At 43.3% G+C, this 23,313-nt stretch overlaps 1 protein-coding gene across 2 annotated transcripts in view; it reads left to right on the top strand.

The window, feature by feature from the left end:
* The window catches only part of LOC126536475 (tudor domain-containing protein 7B-like), a 127,372-nt gene that overhangs the window by 57,605 nt on the left and 46,454 nt on the right, over nucleotides 1-23,313 (top strand). For both annotated transcript variants that reach the window (XM_050183450.3, XM_050183451.3), the window contains exons 14-19: nucleotides 2,402-2,514; nucleotides 4,440-4,668; nucleotides 6,518-6,640; nucleotides 7,002-7,106; nucleotides 16,496-16,600; nucleotides 17,269-17,387. In XM_050183450.3, coding sequence (XP_050039407.1) covers nucleotides 2,402-2,514; nucleotides 4,440-4,668; nucleotides 6,518-6,640; nucleotides 7,002-7,106; nucleotides 16,496-16,600; nucleotides 17,269-17,387 — 794 coding nt within the window. The remainder of the gene's footprint in view (nucleotides 1-2,401; nucleotides 2,515-4,439; nucleotides 4,669-6,517; nucleotides 6,641-7,001; nucleotides 7,107-16,495; nucleotides 16,601-17,268; nucleotides 17,388-23,313) is intronic.

Raw genomic sequence — 23,313 nt, 5'->3', positions numbered from 1 at the left:
TGAAGCTCCTCGCGGATGATGGTGCGGATAAGAGCACGTAGATCTGGAGAATGAGCAACCTGAGGATCGCTGCTGTCATGTGGAAGACGAATAGACTGCAGCTCGTCGAGGCGTTGACACGTTGAAGTGATGTCTTGGACAGAAGCCGGATTTTGCACGATTAAGGCGTTGAACGCGACAGGCCCAATGCCTTTTAAGATGTGGCGAACGCGTTCGGCTTCCGTCATGCTAGGATTCGCACGGCGGCACAGAGCCAAGACATCCTCTATGTATGAGGTGTAAGACTCTTGGGGAAGTTGGCGGCGCGTTCCCAGCTTCTGTTTGGCGACTTCTGCACGGCCAGACGAGGAAGCGAAGATTTGCCGCAGCTTCGAGGTAAACGTGGTCCAATCCGCGATGTCGGTTTCGTGGTTGAAATACCACGTCTTTGCAACACCGGTCAAGTAGAAGGCGACGTGCCTCAATTTCTGGGTGTCGTTCCACTTGTTACAAGAACTCACGCGGTCGTAGTGGTCGATCCAATCGTCTACGTCATCACCGCGGAGTCCCGCAAAGACAGGGGGATCGCGCTGAGGGCTCGTCACAGTCCAAGAGGGCGCCGCAGGTGGGGTTGTCTGTGTGGTAGGGTTTGAGGCGCCGGAAGGGCCGGGGTCGGAAGTGTCCATTGTTGTAGGGGTAGTTGGGTGCAGGCGGCGACCGGAACGGAGCTCCAGGGAGGACGGGAACGCGAGAGGACGTCGGGATCTTGACGTACCTCCACCACTTTATAATACCGAGACCGATCAAGTTGTCCAGCGCTGTTTATTCCACCAAAGGCAACGCCCCCAGCTCACGCGCGAAGAAGTTGAAGAACAGTCAAGATGATGATGGCTATGTACAAATGAAAACGACGAAGTACGTTAATAGTGCTTACAATATGTAAAATATGTCTGCTTCGTATGTTCTAATCGATGCAATTTACAGAACAGCGATACCTGTTTTTGACGCAGAGGGACAAATTTGTAAACATCGGGCTTACATTTTTTTAACACACAATTATATAAAAATCCTTGTAAAAAAATTAAAGCCATAAATCAAAATTCTGCTTGCAACAGTCGCTAGAATTTAACCTGTTCTCTCAAATGCCACAAATTTCATTAAAATCTGCCCAGGGGTTATATCAGAGAAGCATTTCTGCGTTTTACATGTATTTGAATAGACGGTGTCACGAGTTTGGGCTGACTTAAGGCTTCCTCTTAATAAAGTGACACTTTGAGGAAGATTTGCAGTTACATCGAACTTAGCTGCCAGACCTGTTTTATCTCCTTCTTCCTAAGTCTATGTGATGCTATTATGACACCTTAAAGTTAGAATAAACAGATTTAGCTGAGCGTTTACAGTCCGTTCCGCTTGCAGCTGCGTCGGCTTAGCAGCTATGGTATTGTGCTACTACTAAGCACGAGCTCACTGGATCAAATCCCAGCTGTGGTGGTCACATTTCGATGGTTGCAAAATGGAAAAACGCCTGTGTCCAGTGCATTAGGGGTGCGTTAAAGGTGGTCAAAATTAACCCGGAGTCCCCCACTAAGGCTTGCTTCATGATCAAATCGTTGTTTCAGCACGTAAAACCCCAGAATTCAATTCAATTGCTTTCCACTCAGACTGGTGGGTCCCAGCAATTTGCACACACATCCGCTTAATGGGAATGCTAGTGCATGCGTGCACAGTGCTGATGTCTGCAGTTGAACGTACAATGCTTCCCTCGCTCTGCTAGAAAAAGGCCAATTAAGCACAGTGTGAATGTGTGTTGACTTGACTTCTTTGTCATTTTGCAGCCAAACTGACAGTATGTTGCTCACGTCTCGAAAAGATGCGCTTATAAAAAAAAAAATGCAAAATCAATTCACTTCCATGCAGTGCTCTGGAGAGTGAAATCCAAGTGGAGCGTAAGCGTCGCTCTCCTAAATTGTCTAATCACGCAATATGTTTTCCTCTCAGGTTTAACTCCTGAAGTTTTTAATTAAAGGCCCACATAAATAAAGTTATTCGGCATTTTTAGTGCTCAAATGTCATGCACTGGTTCAAACAAATGAATTTTTTGAAAACTTCAGAAGGTCAGATAGATTGAAGCTAATACTCAGTATTCGAGATGGAGGTAGCAAAACACGAGACGAGAAGGAATATATCTTGTTTCTGATAGGAGGTGCCAAAAAAAAAATATAGGTGGCCGTGCTTAAACAGCCAAGTATACAGCTGTTTTGACTGGTTTTTGAGTGGAGATGCAACAAGCCTTTTACCAGTAGTGCTGGGATTAGCACGGGAAATGTTCTTGATGAAAAACAACTACAAAGAGCTCCATATTCACAATTATATGAATGGCTGACTATTCATGTATTAGTGAGCGGTTGTGACTCTTTTTCAGATTGTTCACTGCCAGCTGGATGATTTGGGTGATTTTGCTGATGACGAGCAGGCGAACAAACTGTTGAATGAACTCTTCGTTGGCAAGTGCCTCATTGCTGAAGTTTCTGCCAGGTAAGCATCTACTTTTCACATATGCTTTAGCTCACGACATTGTGCAATAAATGGCATGGTATAACTGAATGCAGTGTATTGTTTGCAAGTGGTGTGGTCTTCAGACATGTTAATTCAGACAACTCTAGTGTTGGTACTATCGTTTGAGTTGTGAACATTTTAGATACATGGATGTTAAATTGAGTGCAGTCGAACCCACTTATAAAGATACCAGTTTTAACAATATATCGGTTATAACAATGAGAAGCTGCTGCACTGTAAACTTTTTTGGGTTTTGCATGGTGAAATAACCCGCTGAGTACAATGCCCTGATGCTGAATTATTGGCTATAACGATGAAGTCTGGCTGCTGGGTGTCCGAGCCGAAAGTAGTGAAATGTGAAATCTTTGAAAAGAAAAAAAGAAAATGAAAAATTCGAGCCACTGCACAATGGGCCGCTGCTCGCTCATTTTCGAGCCATCTCCGAACACGAATGGGCTGCGCCCATAACTCTATGCCGCCCCACCCTCCGAAACACGAATGAACGGCGCCAATTGAATTGCTCCCAGGTTGCTCACATGTTGCTTGCTGGCTCCTCATTCAGCGCAGTTCTGCGAATAGCTTAATCGCTCACGTTTGTCTTTGTTGGTTGCATTGAAATCGTTCCTGGCCACGTAGTTTCTCAGCCTCGTTTGACTTTCCGCCGAAAAAGAAGATGGCTTATCCGCCCGCTGATCATCGGCAATGCACGACGTTGTCGGTGAAAAAAAGCGCACGGCTACAGATTTGGAAACTAAGTGCCTCTAGCTGATGAAGTGATCATCGCGAACATGCTTGCATCAGATAGCGACGGCAGTGATGATGTATTAGGACAGCGCTGTCCTCACAGGAGGGCCGGCAGATGATTTAGTCCCTCCAAGCCTTCGTTTTCATGAGGAACCTTCCGCTGCACTTTGTGGAGCACCTGGATACCTTGGAGAAGGGTGTCGGCGAGCTTCGCATAAAGCATGCAAAGCTGACGGACATACGATTTTCTCGTGCAAGCCAGTGAGAAGTACGGGGCGAGATGCTCGCGGCAATCTTGCCTCAGCATTTCTTCTGGATTTCTCAAGCTGACAGGCTGCTGTGGCAGCCTTCTCGCAATTTTTTAAGGCCCCTTTTGGGGCCACCAAAGTGATGCCTCAGCGGTGCCCGCATATCGCTTGCCACCTGTGACCCCTCTTTGCAGTTGTTATAGCAGTGCCATTCTTTAACGCCGACAGCCACGGCTTGTTGCACACAATCGGAGCACCCAGGAAGCTGTTAAACGAGTGAAGGAAGGAAGATGGTGGAGGGGCACTGGCCTACCCGCCATTACAGTTTTCTCACAACAGCTCTGCCATCCCCCTATTTTGATTTTTTCATGCAGCCCTGTTATAACAATTATCAGTTATAACAAGGGAGTTTTCATGGCACTTGAATATTGTTATAAGTTTGTTCAACTGTATAACCTAAGCCAAGAAATGTTATTTACTATAAAGCAGAATAATTCAAGATCTCCGTTAATTCAAAGAGATATAAGTTGACCTGTGAGGTTCTCAGTGAAATTTGAAGCCATTTCCGTTGTCAAAAATGTGGAGCTGATTGCAAACTACAGTAGAAAAATGCATGCATGTGCAAGACTATCCCTTAACACAACAGGAGTTGACATGCATTTGTATGAGGTGCCTGTTAGAAGCCAAAAATACTCTTTAATGAAAAGTAGTGAGAAAATAAAGCTGTCATTGTTAGTGTAGTCTTTCTTTCTTTCCTTCTTTCTTTCTTTCTCAGTACTGCTCTTCCACCAGCATGCTCTTTGGTGCTCAACAAGCACATTGGCATTGGTGTTTCGATTTGCGTGTATGTGATATCAATCTTTGAAAAGTGTGGCATGTTCAAGCATGATATGGTTTATTGCCTGCCAATAGGGAACCTGTAGTGACTGCAATCTTCTACGATACGACGACTGATGAGGATGTGAATCTCAATGCCCTCTTGCTGAAGCGTCTTGAGACTCCCGTGTTACCAGGGCCTGAACAAATCACACGAGTGCGGCTTGGTCACATCGACTCGGAGGGGAATCTCTATGTGCAGCTGCAGGGGTCTGGACTGGGCCGTGTGACTCGTTTCATGGAAGTCGTTGGCAGCCACATTAGGGTGAGGAGCACTGCATGAAAGGAACACATTGGCAGTAGATAAACTTTGCCATGTGCATAGCAGATGTGCACGGTTTGCTTTGTTGCTGTGGTGTTTAGTGTCTCCGGTGACCCACTTGCTGGCTAACACTTTAAACAAGTGATGAGGTGCTTTTTTGTTTCTGGTTTGGTATGTGCAGTATAACTTTGTTGATACGATCCCGTTTCATACGATTAATCGGCGCCAACATTCGCGATCAAGAATATAAGAAGTGACCCAATACAGTTATGCTTCTTTTTTACCGATTGATATGTTCCTGGAAATGCGATCGTCCTGCACCAACATTCAATGCATCACCAATCACCAACTGCAATCTTGTTTGTTTTCCAGCTGCTAGATCCCATATCAACAAGAAAAGGCATGCGTAATTGAGAGCAGAAGGCACCTGCCATGGCAGCTCCCCCGCAGTACTTGCCCACCTGTGTCATGTGAAAATGCCGGCATGCACTCAGTTTCCCCTTATGGTACCAGCAAATCTCCTCCCAGGTTATCGGAAGTCCCACCCACAGCTATCTCCATCAACCCTGTTGTGATAGGCGTCTTCACCTATCTGTTTCACAGCACGTGTGGCATAGTGGGAAGCATATTGCATGCTTTAAATGGGCAATAACCCAAATGGGCTTCCATTCCCTTGTGCAGGCGATGCGAAGTGAGCATCATGTTTCGCTCTGGAAGCACTGTATACTGAGGTTGCTCACCAGCTTGATTTCATTTTGGTTTCCCATAGTCTTAAAGCACTATGCAGTAAAAAACTTCAAAGCATATCTCGGTCTGCTTGTGCCCCATCGATTCTCACTGAGTGGGCACCTCATAACTTCCTGCCAAAACACCCCACCCGAAGAAGTCACTGCCCCAGGCCAAATTCGAGAGGCACAAATGTAAGCTTGCTGAAGCCGCAAAAACAACAATGCGCGTCTTAGGCCGCTCAGGCCCTACCAGCTCAGTGCGCATCAGTGTCTTGTCAGCATCTCCTGCAGCATTTTGCACACTGCTTCGCATTACCTAGATGTCAACTACAGTTTAACCTGCCACACTTTTTTCTGTGGCTTCGGATTGTATGTATTCCCAATTAGTACATTTTTTTTCTTGTTTCTTTTAGCAAAACTGATGAATGACATTCTGCTGTAGCCTTCAGCTTCACAGTATCCTTCTTCCTGTGCATTATGCACTGCAACTAAAACGATTATGCAGTGCGTTAATCAACAGTTGAGGATTTCAGCATTTCACGTTTCATGGTGTAGGAGCAAGCGCTGCGCCCATAGTGCAGACGAACTTTTTCAAACCTCATTGACAAGCTGTGCTAGGGTTTTTTACTTTTATGTTGGATTAGATGATCCACAGCACCAGTGGACCTACATTGTAGATAAATAATACGCTAGCGATTGGCAGAACACCGTGCTTAGCTGGTGGAACACAGAAACTGATTGGCATTGGCTGAGATGGTGCAGCAAGATAGTTAATGAAGCCCATATGTTCCCGAGTCTCCAGATGTGTATGCAGTGTCTTTATAAATCATTCCCTTTATAGTGTTAGCATTCGGGTTGACTCAGTAGTGTTCACCAGGCCCATTGTTGCAGAAATTGAACTAGCATTGAGCTTGGGGGGATGCTTTGATTAACCAGAACTTTGCGTATAAAAAGCGTTACTTGTAGACTGAACTGAGAAAATTATCTTGATATGAACAATTCTTGTTTGTACCTTATATTTCAACAGCATGAAGATGTCGCGACTTGCCTAATTCATATTTCATCTGAAGCCAGGTGGCTAATGATGTGAACTTGTTATTTTTTTTTTTTCTGTTGACATGCAGCAAAATAACCACCAACCTGCATCGTCGCTTTGCGAGTCAAAGCTGTACGCCTGCAGGCTGAAAGACTCTGTCACTTTCTGTCGAGCCCTTCTCCTTTCTGCAGCACGCACAAAGGATGACAAGGTAGGTGGCATTAACTGATGATGGCAATTCACGAAACCTAATCAAATTCAGCAGCATTTGCTTCAGTTGTCGTTGGAACTGCCCAGACAGCGGTGCTCACTGAGCATTTAATTTGATGCTCGTTTGTGTATAATGAACATTCAAAATGCTCGTGCGACAGTACTACTGCAGCCTATTACTGTTTTGCTCTGTGTCATGTCTTTTGTAAATGTTCATGAGTGAGAAGTTGCAGTCTGTAAAGCTTCTGAAATGACTTTTCTCCTCGTTTCAAGATTGACAAAAACAGTAGCATTGTGCTAATTTGGGATTTTATTTCTTCCTCTTTCATCCCGTGTTGGATTGTACTTTTTTCTGCCAACAGGTGCTTGTGAGGCTTGTGGATATTGGCAAGGAGACTCTGGTGTCTGCATCAAACCTTTATGAGCTTGACATTTTTGGGGAAAGCTTTGTGAGCTTCCCGCACCAGGTTTGTGCCATGCATGCATCTTCCGTCTATAGCATTGTAGCTGTTGAGCAGTACAGCGTGTAAGATAACCAGAATATGTTTGAGTGCTGCTGTGCGAATTATAATAGTGTAAAAACACTATGTGCTCACTTGGGCACGATCACACTCTTACCTTCAAAACATGCAAAAAAACTACATGGTTAGAATTAATGCTAAAACACTGTTGGCGCCAGCGCTCTAGTGCAAATCATCTTTCAAGCACATTTGACTGATTCCACCTGGTCAAACTTTCTTAGAAGGAGTGTGACTGTTTGACAGAAAGCGAAGAAGTGTTTCGTAGAGGTGTGCAAATACAGTCGCCGACCGTTTATTCGGACCTCACGGGGATCGCGAAAATGTCTGAATAAACAGGTGCCCGAAAAGCTTGATTCAGAAAAAAAAAAATCCTTTATTTCCATGCACTTATTCGGGCTCGGCAGTAGGCTTGAAGAAATTGTGAATGCGCCGTTGCACGCTGTTCCGTTTATGCGCAATCAGATCAGCCTGAATCTCGGAGAGGGTCATGCGGTTACGATAGGTGGCTGAAAGCAGAGTCACTGCTTGTACAAGCTCTGCGTGCGACGGCAGAAGCACACCTGGTGCATCATCTTCCAACTCGTCGTCATCGAGTTCTGCGCATGTCAGTACAGCACTATCAGCATCTGCGAAACTGTAAGCCGAGACCTTCTTCTTCGAAATATTAAATTCTCTGGCAGCTCCGCTTTGAGACTGGCCGCTCTGGGCTTGCTGCACAATGGCGATTTTTTTTGCCATGACATTGTGGTGTATTTAGTACCACACTTGCCGGCATTCCCCAGCGCAGTAATGGCCCTGTCGGTGGCATTAAACACTTGACGCGATGTTTCCGTATGCCGCGTTGGATCACCGCAACCTCGACACAGCACATAAAGCAAACACCACCGCACCGTCACGCCGACGCCAGTCGCACAAACTAAAAACCTAGCCTACTCGCAGCGTCGTGCATGAAGAAAGAAACAAATCAGCTACTGGATTGCCTTGACATGGCTTACTAAGCTGATTCCGGAACTGCTGTAGCCACCATTAATATAACATGAGCTTCACATTCTAGTACTATACTCACAATGTTAGCAGGTTTCCATCATTACAAGTAATGAAACATTGTTTATTAAACGCACAGTAGGAGCAAAGAAACTGTTTATTCACATGCTCTGTACTTGTAAGTGAATGCAAATGGTGGTCTAGCCAGTCTGGTGCCTGGCTCTCTGAGAGACATAGCATGCTCCACCTACGTAACTTCTATACTCTATCTCACAAGTCACTTGCAGCACCGCCATAGGTACGAGGTGCATTCGGGCAATATCATTGCGCAGCGTAATATAGTTCCAGGTGTAACTGTCTGATTATTGGAAGGATTAATGAGATTGATTTTGGCTTGCTTCGTTGTACATTTTAGTGATACATAACATGTGCAGCCCTTTGCACATGCATGACTTAAATGGCGTGCATGTGGCATTAGCCGCCGGCAACTGTAATAGCCACCCTAACCGCAATTATGTAGCAATGTAGTAGTGTCCTTATAGCCCGGACCATCTGCTTCGATCCGAATTTGTGCTTGTTACTGCCTTTCTGCTTTGACAGCAAGAAATAAATGCTAAATTCAGTCACTGATTCGTGTCATTGCATGCTCAGGGCCAAGCATCAAGTATGTTTTGTCTTCATTACTGACATCAGATGTTTGTTTTGGCGCTGCTGGGTGGTACTACAAAGTTGGTGCTGAGCTGTAAAAGCAGTTTCATTTCGATTTGGAAGATGATGCCACAGCATGAGCACTGGTGACGCATTGTTGATGCAGAATGCTATATAAGCCTAAATATTCACTGCATCATTAATTTAATGCTCCACTCTAGTATGGTACGTGGTGACGTTGACTAGCTTATGACAAATAGATACCGAGCATATGGTGCGGTGCGGGTGAACATTTATAAGTGCATTCGCCATTACTACTGGCCGAGGAGGCTGCAAGGAACTGCTAAGAAAGCGTATAGATGAAGCAAAGCCCCCTGTCACATTGAAGTAAATGCAGCTTATGGTTACAACTAAGGGTATGTGAATATTGAATAGTAGATTTCGAATCGAATCAAGGAAGAAAAAGCCAAATATCAAATCGAATATTGAATATATAAGAATTTATCAAAATGGTTAATTCTTACAAATTTAGGCAAGGAAACACGATGCTGCACATACTCAGGATTCCCCTAGCATTGCATAGCAAGGATGTAGCCAGCTATCAGTAACATAAATATTGTTGCAGTGTATTTGGACAGGACCGTGCACGCAAGAGGGAGACAAAGAAGAAGTGATAGACTGCCTCCTGGAGCTGCAACCTTTCTACCAGCCTGCGCAATTAGCTATTCCCCGTGTAACTTTTCCCCATGTACATAGTTGTAAATGCATTTGTGCATCGGGCTTCTTCTTTGTAACAATATCAACATATACAGTACAGTATATGAAATTATCTTATTAAAATCTTAATACAGGAAACTTCAAATTCGTATGCCACTACTGACTAAAGCTCAGTTCTAGTGTATAAACGTCTGGAGAATATCTCTTTATCAACAGGATGTCTGTTAATAGAATGAACTGCTCTTTTCCCTCTGAAGCTAAAGAATTAGTGATGTTGTAATGAATACCAATGAGGTTCTCAGTTCATATAGTGGACCTGTGTTTCATGGCAATCTTTTATTGCATAGAAAGTTCTGCATACTGAAAATGTTTTGCGCCAAAAAACAACACACACGAAAAAGACGACGACACCACGGGCGCTACTTCAACTGTCGTCGTCTTTCTTGTGTGTGTTGTTTTTTAGCGCAAAATCTTTTCAGTATGCAAGATCACCAACTAGCCCAGCAGTTAACTCTTCTAAAGAAAGTTCTGCTTTTTAGTTTTTCTGCAAAATACAAAAGAGCTTTTCCATATCACGACAGCTAGGTTATCGTAAGGCCAGTCTGCACAACAGACAAAATCGCACACTGTGCATCACATGGCTCGGTCACCGCTCTGCATGTAGCCATTATTGGTGCTGTGCGGGTCGGCTGTTGTCGCCATCGATGTTAAAGAACAGGCATCTTTTATTGTCAGGTTTGGTGGGATTTGTCACCTGTCAGACTCTGAACTCGAGAAGGTTGCGGCAAGATTGCACAACCCCCCACTCCCCCCCACTTTTGTTTTTCTGGTCAATCTGTCGTTCGTGCAAATGTATGCAGCCGAGTCATCGACGCACTAGTCGCATGACACTTTCGTGCCTCCGTGTAAATCTAAACATAGTCTTGTGTCAGGTTGCTCGACACTATGAAGAGACCGATGTGCCTCTGTGAACAGCGTCGGGAACGAGAGATGGCACCGCACGGTGTGTCGCAATGATTGCAGCTGTGAACACATTTGTTGCCATCTCGTGCACTCGCCTTCGTTTGTGAGGCAGTTTGGTGGCTTTCTGAGTATTGTGCAGCTTCTGTGAATATATCTGCATTGATTCGGCACCAAATTGTAACTTTAAATGCTGGCGCCTCATAAAGCAGTGCCGATTCAGCCTTACGGCCTAGGCCATGACAAACAGTTCGCCTCTGGCCAATGTTTTAATGGGCTGCAAGCTGCCGCAGAATGTGCAACACTAATATGGTTGTACAGGTGTCTCATTCATGATCGTCCAAGCTCATGTGTATAGGTTAGATTTGCAGCAGTTAATTGAAGCAGCGTTATTAAGTTCGTTGCCATGTATCCAACAGGAACGGCATGCCTTGCGGCGGCTAATCAATCCTATGCTTGGACATGCTTTCGCACTTTCCAAAATACCTGCTGCTTTTGTTGCCATTCCCTCTGTCCACATCGCATTATTATTTCGATCAGTTCTGTCGACCTGAATGAAGTTCGTATCAACAGAGGTGGTGCTGTCCCGCGAATTGCAGTGTTCAGGCACTGTGTGTGATCTCTGCACCAGCTTGACATGGTGGAGCATATGCACTCGGGCAGAAGCATCTGCATGACGAGTGCAGTTGTCATGGTATTTTGTGCCAATATAGCCGATAACAACTGTGGACGTAATAAGACCACATTACAGGAAATCTCAGGGAAATGCCATACACTTGCTGTAATTTCCTATGGGATGAAAAGGGTTAATGCATGTACATAAGTTTCCTTGTTGTTAGTACAGAAAAAGAGAAAATGGGTGTGTAGAGAGGCAAGGAGCTTTTATTACATATATTTATTTCATTTCTCTCTTGCTCTTCTTTCTCCTTCAATCTGCACTGTAAGCCTCTATGACGAGACTTCCATCACAGAAGTGGGTTAGAGGAATATGGGTTATAGAGAAAAACAAATGATGGACAAAACCCATCTCGTTAAAACTGTGCATTTATGTAGTTCTTGAGAGAATTGCTACATTTTAGTGCAGCCGACCGCTTTTGTCAAAGACCAAACACATGGGTGATGTCTTCGGTCGACCACGCATCATCAGAGTCTGTTGTTTTCACCTGGTAGTAAGTGCACAGTGAGCCAGCGATGGACATTCCTCACAATGTTGGTTTTGCTGGGCTGATCGACACTCTACTGGGGGAAGCTTCAGTCAGCCACAACGTACTCATGCAAGCAGGATCGGTGAAAGTGAATCTTCAGCTCAAGACACTGAGCGTGAACCTGTTCTGAAACTCGTATACTGTGACAGTCTCAAACAGCAAGCACATGCCAAGATGAGCATGGTCTTGACTGTAATGAAACAATAGCAACAGCACATGATCCAACAAGGGAAGGGAAGTAATGGAATGTTTGGCCAAGTCATCAAATCAAGAAAATCCAACACGAAATATAGTAAAGCCAGACATATTTGGAGGAGACTCGTAATGTGCACTCTATTGGCTGTGGTTTATTGAGTACACCTGTTTCAAGAATACGTGGAACTCCGACGAAGATGTTGAATACGTGCCGGTTATTGCCAAGATGCCCAGAGACAATTTACGAACAGAAGATGCTTTTCAGGTGCCTAGCATAACAAAGGCTAATTTCTATCTAGGAGGACATCAAGACCCAGAGCTCATCTGAATAATATATATGTCCAGAGATAAAAAGATGTGGCTGAAGAAGCAAGAAATGTTGGACTCTGGTATTATCCGGCTTCCTTCGGTATCCTCATTTGCTTCTCCTATAACTATTGCATCTAAAGAAGACGGAAAATGTTTGCCTCTGTGCAGACTGCTGGGCTCTCACTCATAAAACAGAATTGATACATTATCTAATGCCGAGGTTCTACAACATCATTGATGTCGCTGAGGGCTGCCATTGTTTTTCCCAACTAGACCTCTGCAAGTGTTTTTGCAGGTTCTACTGAGTGAAGAAATGAAAAACACTGCATTTTTTTTGGCTTTTTGACTTGTTTAAATGCAACAACCTACCATTCAATTGAAAAAAATTCTTTGTGTGGTTCCTAAAGATGGTGACTAAAATACTGAAACCTTACTTTGGCACATACTGTAGTGTATACATTGAGGGCACCATATTCAAAGGACGGGCACCACAATCGCCTTTCAAGAGTTCTTCGCCCTCAGCCTTGCTCAACTTAGTCAACTTCTAGGAAAGTGCCTTCTTTCATAGTAAAATAATATTTCTCAGAAGAAGAGTGTTCGATAAACATACTAAAGCCACTAAAGGTTCTGTGGAAGAAATTTTCAAACTGGTAAATCTTTATGACCTACACTTCCTGCATGTTTTTCTCTGCCTTTATATATGTATAGTCTGTTATATATGCAGGAAGAACAAGGTGTTTTCCACGTTTAACCCAGAAAATCATACCTTTTTAATCCAGGAGTGTGAAGGTGCCTATTATGAGCTGTTAAAGTTAGTGTATTGTCAGACCCTATTTTATGGATACATAAATTTTCTCTACTTTTTGTGGTGAATGCGGCTTAACGCTATGCTGCCATTGCAGATCTGTAGCAAAAACACTCAAGATGAGCGAATCAACAGATGCACCACATGGTTGGGTACTGCAGCTCGCTGAAATTTGCTGAAATCAATTACTCGACCATAGAAAAAGAAGCGCTGACCATCTTTAATAACTGCTCATTATTTTCGTATTTGCCTGGAAGGTAACAAATTCATGCTATTTACTGTTAATTAAGCACTGAATCGCCTTCCTAGCAGGGCCCAACCAGATGGGTAAAGTATCTTCAACAATTCAACTTCGTGATTTCATACCGTCCTGGCCTGCTTCGCACTGACGCAGATGCACCATCCAAGTTACTTGTAGATGAGGCAAGCGAGCAGTAGAAGGAATCAATCACATTAAGCTGTGTGGGGAGGTACATAAGAACTTGTGTTTATCAATGAAAAATATCTTGTACCACCCACCATGTTTCTGAGATTCTTCATCTGTAAAACAACAATCCTGGATTGGGCGGACCACACATGATAAATTAGTCGTGATGTTTACATGGCTAGGCATGAAAAACTACGAAAGCAATTGCATCTGAACAGGCTACCACTGCTAGGTGAACAAAGTTAAGTAATTGACAACTAATATGACAACCCCAGAATATTCGAGTGTCTTGTTTGAAGTCATTCATTTGGACTTTGCAGAGCTCAAAAAGATGGAAAAGTAGTCAAATGAATGCAGTATTTTCATCTGTCCATAGAACAAGCATGATTTTGGCTAAAGCTCGAAAACACTAACATTGTTATTGCTCTTTTCAAGACTAATTAAACACTAATACGTTAGCTTGTTAGGTTGTGGCAACAGGCCAGCTTTCTGGAGTATCAAGTTGGCACAAGATCACAGGATAACGATAAAATATTCTTCTCCGTACCAGATATTAAACAATACCTTAAGATGTATCTGGATTTTGAAGGCAGTTGGAAATGCTGCCTCGAGGTTGCTGGGAAAAATCGCAACTGATCGTATGCAAGTGGTTTAGGCTGCAGTCCTCGTTTCTCAGCCTTCTAGAAAATCTCAAGCCTAGTGAAGCCAAGAATAATCCCCATATTCAGAAATGCATCTTAGCTTGAAGCCCATGCTTGACTTGACCTACATGATGCCTAGCGTATATGTGCCCTAGATGCTGATTGCGTTTTCTTTGGTGTGTTCACGACAGGCATCATTCATATCAAGTCAAGCATGGGCTTCAAGCTAAGATGCATTTCTGAGTATGGGGGTAAGTGTTGAAGAACAGGAGATCTACAAACAGCCAATCAAGAGAAACTTCGATAAGGCACAGCAGTGAGGCACTGGACATACAAACGAGGGCTATGTTCTTGTAAAGAAAAGAGTTGTACCTTCAAATGGTAAATTTTATGGACTGTCGCAAGTGGTTGAGCCCACATTTCAGCATGGGATCTTGAAGAATGACTGGTACACCAAAGCGTCAGGCCAAACAGTATGCCTCTATTCGCAACATATTCAATATTACACCGGGATGGGGGGGGTGTCTTGAAGAGAAGTCTGGGAGAGTGAAGCAATCTGCGATAGACAAATGACAGAAGAAGAAAAAAAGACGAGAAAATAGAGAAGGAAGTGAAAGAATAGAGACAAAATGGTGGATCACACCCGGTTATATTAAAGGGGCTTTAACCACCTTTTATCCAAGCTGAGAAATGCATTTGAATTTAAAGGGGCCCTGAACCACTTTTTGTCGAAGTGGAGAAACACATTTGAAGTTAAAATAGTCTATTTCAGAAGTACTGTGTCACAACAAGTACTTCAATGTATTCAGCAGAAACGGAGTTATTGGCAATCAAACACCACCCCCTTTGCAGTGCTTCTGCTCCTTCATCAATGCCTTACACTGCGAAGGCTACGGCGTAGTGGGGCATGCCCATCATGTTTTGCCTACTAAAGATAATTTTGGAGCATAGTTCATATTTGATTTTGGACGTTCACTTAGAAACCGCTACTTCCAATTCTGGCACCTACAACACACCAAATTCGGTGGCTATCCCTCAGATTCACGGTGTCTCATCCCTTTGTTGTGTTACAGTGTACCAGGTAGCTATATGTGTGGCTAATCTTGCACGTTTCCTTTCGCACTTATTTCTACGACAATTACATGATTTCTGAGGTTTGAACAGACTTCATTTTCATGTTTGCTCCTGTAAGTACGTCAGTACTGCATACATTGCCGAAGCAATGGATGCCGCATTCCGGACTTGCATAGAAAGGATTCCTAACGTAACGAACTTCAGCCATTATGGTCACACACCTCAAGGGTGTGTATTTCTCTAAGCAGGTAGCCTGTTCTACGGATGTTGGCACTTGGGCCTTGAGTCACATCACCAAAAATACTAATCAGAGCACGCTGTTGTCCTCAGCGAGCCGCATCGAGCTGCAGCGAGCCGGCTAACTATGTGCTCGACAGGACTGGAGAGCTCATATGTTTAGTCTGGCCATGCTGTGTAAGGCGGACGGGCTTTGTCCTACAACAGCTTGATTGATGGATAGTAAGCACATCCAATTTGTGCATTTTGTGCAATGGCACAATAAGAAGCGAAGTCTGCCAAGGCATCTAGCCAGGATCAGCCAGGAGTGAGCGCGCGCCTACAAGCTTACCTCTGGCCTGACCTTGAGTTTCGTATGATTCGAGGCTCGTTGAGTCTTCAAAACTAATTGAAATTAGCAAGACCCATTGGCTGCGACACTGATAAGCAGTGTGGCCAAATTTTCTTTCCTACGCTGGAACGGAGGGCACGGCCAAGCGTTAGCAGATGATAGTATGATAGTCGTACTTCCAGAATTGGGCAATTGTTATAAAAATTCAGAACATTGATTTTCGCTTACTTCAGCCTGTTTATTAAACTGCGAGAATAAATATACACAATAACAGTAAGAAGAAGTGCACTGATCCAAACACCCTTTTTGATTGATGCCAAATATTGACCAATAGCAGCTGTGTATGGCAATATACTATATGACAAAATATGGCAGCCCCAAAGAGAGTGAGGAGGAGGCTTTTTTTTAGTAGAGAATGTCTGAGAAAAAGGTGACCTCACACTCTGCTTATGAGCTCCACGTGTCGCACACGACTGCAAAATTTGGCTTAGAAGTACCAAGCCCAAGGGGTTGTTCAGGACCCCTTTAAGATTGTCTTTCATATAGTGGTTCTTGTGGGGAACACTAGAGCTATTAGTACATCTATCACAAGCTTAGTGGCATGCTTTTGTATAGATATCGCATTCTCTCTATTTTGGCAATTTTTACTGTGCTGTCAGTGCTTTTCTTCAAAGGTGTTTTTTCACCTTTTTGTTGTTGCTGCATTCTGCATTGAATTTGTGCACTCTTCAGTCTATTGGTTAAAGGAAATTGAATACTGTTTCGTTCATGCTTGTTGCATACATGTTGCAATACAATGCAGGCCATCATCTGTCGCCTAGCAGATGTTGCACCCGGTCTTTGGACGTTGAAGGCAACATCTCTTCTGAGGGAGATGGTTCCTTCGGACCTTGATCTGCTGCTCAAGGTGTGCCATCATTCCTCAATTTTCACTTGTGTTTGGCCTTCGGCATCAGCCTTGAGCAACCCATCACTGCTTGATTATGTGTGACTGCAAAAATGCCTCAATGTAACTTGTGAAACTGACTACTGAATCTGTTCTTCATTGAAGATTTTGTACATCTTATCATACTTTAACAAAGTAATTTTACATTGCAGTTTCAATTTAATGAAGTTGCTGTACATGACGTACATATACATGTGCCCTGGTAACGAGAGAGAGAGAGAAACAGGCAGGCAGGCTGCATTACTGGCAAGTGAAACAGGCCTTTGCATAACACTTTCAGCTCTTGTAAAACTGATAGCTTAATCTTTTAAATTTTTATTTTTCTGTCGTGGAAATGTAGACATAGTATGTGGGGTTTCTAGAATGCAGAGATCATTTGCTTTGGGGTCTGTGTTTTGTGACCAGCACAGAGGTGCGTTTTGCTACCAACATATTGAACCACACATGGCTCAGAACACCTGTGTGTTGAAAATAAACTTAAAGGTAACCAGAAACAAAGTGTGAAACTGTGAAGGTATGTTGGCACTAGAGTGAGTGCTTTGGGCTTAAGCTGTATTTTTAATTGGCTTCAATTAACCAAAAATTGCAGTGAAGTTTAACATTTTTGTATTTTCTGTTCCTGCATTCAGGTTGTTAGGCCAGCAAAGGATGGCTCTGAACCACTGGTGGCCATGTTCAAACGCATTGGGCCAAACAACGAACTCGTGTCTGTCAACACATCGCTGGCAGTGGCTTTGGAGTCTTCAAAGTGAGCCCAATAAGAAATTTGACAACTGAAATGCAGATCAAAGTTCTGACTGGCTTCATTTCTACCTGAAAGCAGTTTTTTTTTTTTCACTTGTTTTGAGATATTAATAGAGGAACAGCTCGCCAAGTTACTGCTGTTCGAGTGATTCTGTGAAAATGTTGGAGCGTAACACCATGAAAGAAAAACGCATATGGCAACACAAGATAGGCACATGGCAACACGAGATAAGATTACATATGTAGCTACAGTTGAACCTCATCATAACAGTGCGCCTCAATTTAGCTAAGTTCACAATAAATCTTTTTCATTTTTAAATGTATAGTAACATTCACAATCTTATTGTAAAATGCCAAGTTTATTTATTTTACATTCACACTTGATTTAGGGCAAAACTGATTTCAAAAGAATACAAAAAAAGATGCTGACTGAATTCTCAAACTGATTTTTGGGCGTGTCGCTAATTCAAGCCCACTTGCAGCAGCAACACCAACTTACGGTGTGGATGTATAGTGGCAACTGAAGTTCTGGCTGCCCGTACATGAATACGTCAAATTTCTGTCTGTGGCACAGGTCATTTTTGTTGTTACGGCAGCTCGTGCTGGCTGTTTACAGCGTCCTTACAAAACAAAATCAGTGAGTCAATAAACAATCAACGTGTTGAGTACTGGTATTTTCTGGCGTTTACTGTAATATTTTTCATATTCTGAAGTTGGCAGGCCTGTATGTATCTTTTGACCGAGTTTCAACTTATCAAAGGTCTTCTGCATCATATGCATGCTTTGGGGGCAAGGAACAAGGTAGAAATAGCTGAGATCTTGCCATTTGCTTGTGTTTCCCCTCGCACATTTGCCATCAAGCACAACAGTTAATAAGCAAATGCAATGCTGTGCTTAAGTGCCTTTGCAACATGGAGGGCGGAAAAACTAGGAGGAAATACAGTCAAATCTCAGTTCAGTGAACATGGGTGTAGCGAATTAAACATAAAATTTGATTGGACATGCTTTGTTTCAGCGAGTACAGTTATACCTCAGTACAACAAACTTCACTATAACAAAATTCTCGATATGACGAAGTATTTACCTTTCACAACCTCTTGTCCATAGAACACCATGTATTTAGAACCTCAATTTAACGAAGTGTGTTTATATGCGATTTCAATATAACGAAATTTTGCTTCTGCCGCAAGGAAATGCCCAGACAATAAATGGAAACTTCCGTGGACGCAGATGGTCAAATGGTTGAATTACAAGTGGCTGCTTGCAAACGCACATCTTAAATCGGGGGAGGCCACAAGAACGACAAGAGTGATTGCCGAAGTGGAGCCACATCATGTTCCGTATAAAGTCGAAGTGCAATAAGATCATATCATGCCCTGTGCACTTTCTGCTTTAGGTGTGAGTGAAAGCATGCGAGGGAGAGACAAGAAAGATGGTGACTTCTCGAGTGCCACTCACGCAAGCAAAGGGAACAGGGAGAGGGTAGCGAGCACGTGGTAACGCAATCAAGCGTGCGCAATGGGTGAGAGAGGGGGGGGGGCGTGTTAGTTGACGTGCGTCTAAGGCCGTGGCTGCGCATGTCTGTAAGCACGGCTGAATGCATACGCATCTGCGCACCCTGCTTTAAAGGTAATCTGCCCAATGTGCAATGAGTGGGTGTGCCGAGAGGATGTGGCATCATGTAAACTGTCTTACAGCACGTTTAGTATTGGAAGTTGTGTAATCTCGAGTTTCGGCGACCCGTTGGAGCGAGAGGCAGATAAAGCATTCGGTCCCCGCTGCTACAGCTTTTCACGATAGCATCGTCTCAGTGCGGGCAGTGCTATCAGCCGCGGGGGCGGAGTGCACGGGAAAGCATGGCTAGCTTCGCTTAATTCATATTGCCAACTCCCAAATTCATCAGAATGAATTGTTTTCTCATTGAAATTTGCTTTCTTCGATTGCCTGATAATTCGGAAAATTCTGCAGCCCCTTTCTGTGTAAGAAAAATCGATCGGCGACTGTACTTATTTGCGTAATAGATCGAATTTCAATACAAGGAAATTTCGATATAAAGAAGCAAATTGCCGATTTTACCTACTTCGTTATATCTATTTTTAACTGCATTCTTCTGTAATAGTGAAACCAAAAATGCCAGATTGGAGGCAATATTGGTCAAAGTGAAATAAAAACTTGTTCACTCACAGCTCAAGGTATGCATTCTAATTGCAAGAATATCGAATCCTCAGAGACTTGCAGTGGCACATTCTGCATGTGTGTACATGTTTTGGCTGGTGGCTGGATGTTTCTGCACCAAGCTAGCCGAAGAGCTGATCCCATTGGATTGTACCAATCGCATAATTGTGTATTAATGACTGTGTCAAGCGTGTGTTTGTAATTTGGAATTTTTAAGTACCACAATATAGGATATAATGAAGGTATTATTTTCATGTTGTATGTGAATTAGCCATAGTGAGCTGGGACTGTTTCATGTCACAGTCTTGATTGAAATGCAATCTTAAAGGATGAAAAGCCACAAAGTAAAATTTCCAGTGTGCAATGTGTGGGAAGAAGGAGCCTTTTGTTACTGCTGGTGGTGCTGACATGGGGTCTTTGCTTTGTTGATCAGTGTGCAGTGTGTGAGAAGAAGGAGCCTTTTGTTACTGCTAGTGGCGCTGACATTGTTTTCCCCACTGCGCCCAGTGCGTTGCAAACACGTCTAATTCTAATGTTGTGCTTGTAAGCTGCCTTATGGCCGCACTTCACCCATAAAGGTTAAGGTACCGGGAAAGACTAATATATTTTAGTATTGACACTGGCCTGTGTGATCGGCATTGCTTTTACAAAGATGTTCTGTTCTGCACAGCCTTCAACTAAATTCTAACGATGCACCCATGCACGTTTTGTAATTTCAAAGGGCTGTAACTTGGAACACCTTATCACTGTGCTTCTTTTTTTTTCATATTTGTTTGCATTAATGCTCTATCATGTTAGTCTTCTGCACAATTTTGTAGTTTGCTTTATAGTTGCTGGAGATCAATTATTGCCATGTTGTACTAAACTCAGGCTTGGTTGCAAAAGAATGAACTACACATTGAATGTTGGAACTGAGCTGACATGAAGTTATTTGAGTTCTTACTGTAGCGTGGGAGTCATTCGCCGACTGCAGGAGGCCTCAAGCCTTTGTCGAACCTTTCCCCCCATTTTCGTGCCTCAGCAAAAGTTCCACAACCATGTTAACATTTTGTTGAAGCATGCCGCTACAGTGAGTAAAAAAAAATCTCAATATTCCTGCTAAATTTTGATGCCAAGCCACTAAAACTTTCAATAGAGCTTTTAAGTGAATTTTTAGTAATTTAGGCATTCTGGGACAGTGTAATATAGCTGAAGTGGCAGAAATCACCTTCCGAAACATTTCACATTTGTCTAATGTTCATGCAACGGAGGAATAAATGGTGAAGTTGGGGAATTTATCAGCATGGTATATGTAGAGGACTTTTTCTTTACTGATATGCTTGCATAGCAACGGACAATGACAGATGAAATTCTGCGTTTACCTTCAGATTGTGAGGTAACAAACACAGCATGATTCAAATAAACATGAGTTATCTGATCTACCTATCACCAAAAGGGACTTGGTCCACATTATACCTGCAAATTTTCTAGTATTCGGCGCTCGTAAAAAAAGATCTAAATTCTGCTACATGCACTTAGTTGTCACTTGCACCCCTTGATATATACCCAAAAGCTCCGTGCAGTATTGTCCAAAAGCCATGAAAAAAGGAAGCAGTATGTCCAGACTGGTGCGAACGAGCCCTGCTGCTCCGATATCTATGCCTTTCTAGAGTCAGTCTGCCTTATCATATACCTACTGTGTTCTAAACCTCACTATAAAGTTATTGCAATAGGTTTTTGTAAACTTATTGACTGCTGTGCTTGCAAATATTTGCCTATAGAACATATTTAGTGAATGTGCTGATCATGCAGTGTTATGGCCCATTCATATAAACTAAGCAAAAAAAAGGGGGTATTCATTTTGTCAGCACAATGTGAATTCTGTAAAGGCCACCATGCTGCGAAGGACAGCATGAAGACTATTGACGTGAAAGCAACCATTGGGCTTCATCACGGTCACAGCGCTCACCCATCGTACAGCCAGTTTTGGCCGCTTACATGTAGCTTTTGAATAATGAAGTGCGTTCTAGAAGGCCATTTTCAAAACCTTCCTCATTTTGATGTCGCTATAATGTCGCCAATTTTTCTGTCTAAAAATGTCACCAGTTGCTTCATCGAAAAATGTGTCGCTAAACGTGCAAGAAAGTCACTAAATCTAGAGACAGATATCCATGGCAACACTGGTCCATAGGACCTTATGAACAGTTTGTTGAACTGGTTCGGAACGGTACCTTCCACAAGTTCCATTTCGGGTTCAGTTCCAGGATGGCGGAAAAATATTGGTATAGTCGTGTTCTGGATCAACTGAAAATAATAGTTCAGGTACGGTTCGATTCAACACCGTAGTTCAAACACACAAGGCATGAAGTCTAGCATTGTCTGCTGCATAGTGGTGAAAAAGGAAGTGGTCGTAATGATGTGTGTGCCAAGTTTTAATATTGGGTTTGAGCCCTATGCATGAGGCCAGCTGCAGTACAGTCTACACTCGCTACAACGGACCTGCGTACAACAGACTTTCAGAAATAACAGACCATATTTCAGCCTTAGTTGTTCTACCTATTTTATTACAGCAACGAAATTTGCTTTTAACGGACTGCGCTACAATGGACTATTGGCTACAGCGGACAAAATTAGCGGCAATTTTTGTCAAAACTGGGCGCATAAAATGGACTTTTGCCATATCGACACATGCTGCCAACTGATTTACGAGGGTCAGTAAACAATTGCGGCTCAATATCTTGCGTACGCGCGAGGGATGGAGGAAAGCGGGGCGGAAGCGCGGGGGAAAGACTACTCCGGTGGCTGCTGTTAACAGCGCAGCTGTGTGGGCGACTTATCTTGAAAGCGATCTGCAACATGGACAAAGCACGTGGCTGCAGGCGCAGTATCTGCCATGTGAACATGTATCTGCCATGTGAAAGCGATCTGCCATGTGAACAAAGTGAACACCCACACAGGCGTCGTATCTTGAAAGCAACCTGCGATGTGGACAAAGTGCATGCCCGCGCAGGGGCTGTATCTTGAAAGCAATCTGCGATGCGAACAAAGTGCGTGCCCGTGCGAACAAAGTGCACCCAGTGCCGGTAGCTTCGTATGTGCTGTGCTTTTGACGTTTAGTTCGTGTTGAAGCGAGAGACAGCACGAAGGTCAATTCGCTCGCTACTGCTGCCGCACTTGCTTAATTTGCTATCGCAATCAATGATTTGCCTTTCGAGCGAAACTCACTTTTTTGTTTTTTTGTTTTGGACATTCGTCACTCACTCTTTTCAGTGAAGTCAGAGTCCGTTGTAATGAGAGTCCACTGCATTACTCTCTTTGATATGTCCCTGTTTGCTATCATGCATTACATGCATTATTTAGCAAGGTTCATGTGCCACCATATAGGATACAGTTAAACCTCAATATAATGAAGTAGGTAAAGTCGGCAATTTGCTTTGTTATATCAAAATTTCATTGAATTGAAATTCGACCTTCTATGCAAATAAGTACAGTCGCTGATCGATATTCTTGCACGGAAAGGCACCGCAGAATTTTCCGAATTATTGGGCAATCGAGAAGAGCAGATTTGAATAAGAAAACAGTTCATTTTGATGAATCTGGGAACCGGTGATGAATGATATGGCTTCATTCCACATCGACAATATCTTCACATAGGCAGTACAAATTAAGCGAAGCCAGCCACACTTTCGCGTGCACTCCACCCTGCGGCGGGTGATAGTATCGCCCACACTGGGACAACACTATCATGAAAAGTGCCGGCAGCGGGGAGAGAATGC

This window comes from Dermacentor andersoni, chromosome 4 (genome assembly GCF_023375885.2).
Source record: "Dermacentor andersoni chromosome 4, qqDerAnde1_hic_scaffold, whole genome shotgun sequence".
In the NCBI taxonomy this organism is placed as follows: domain Eukaryota; kingdom Metazoa; phylum Arthropoda; class Arachnida; order Ixodida; family Ixodidae; genus Dermacentor; species Dermacentor andersoni.
This window is presented reverse-complemented; position numbering and strand designations above follow the sequence as displayed.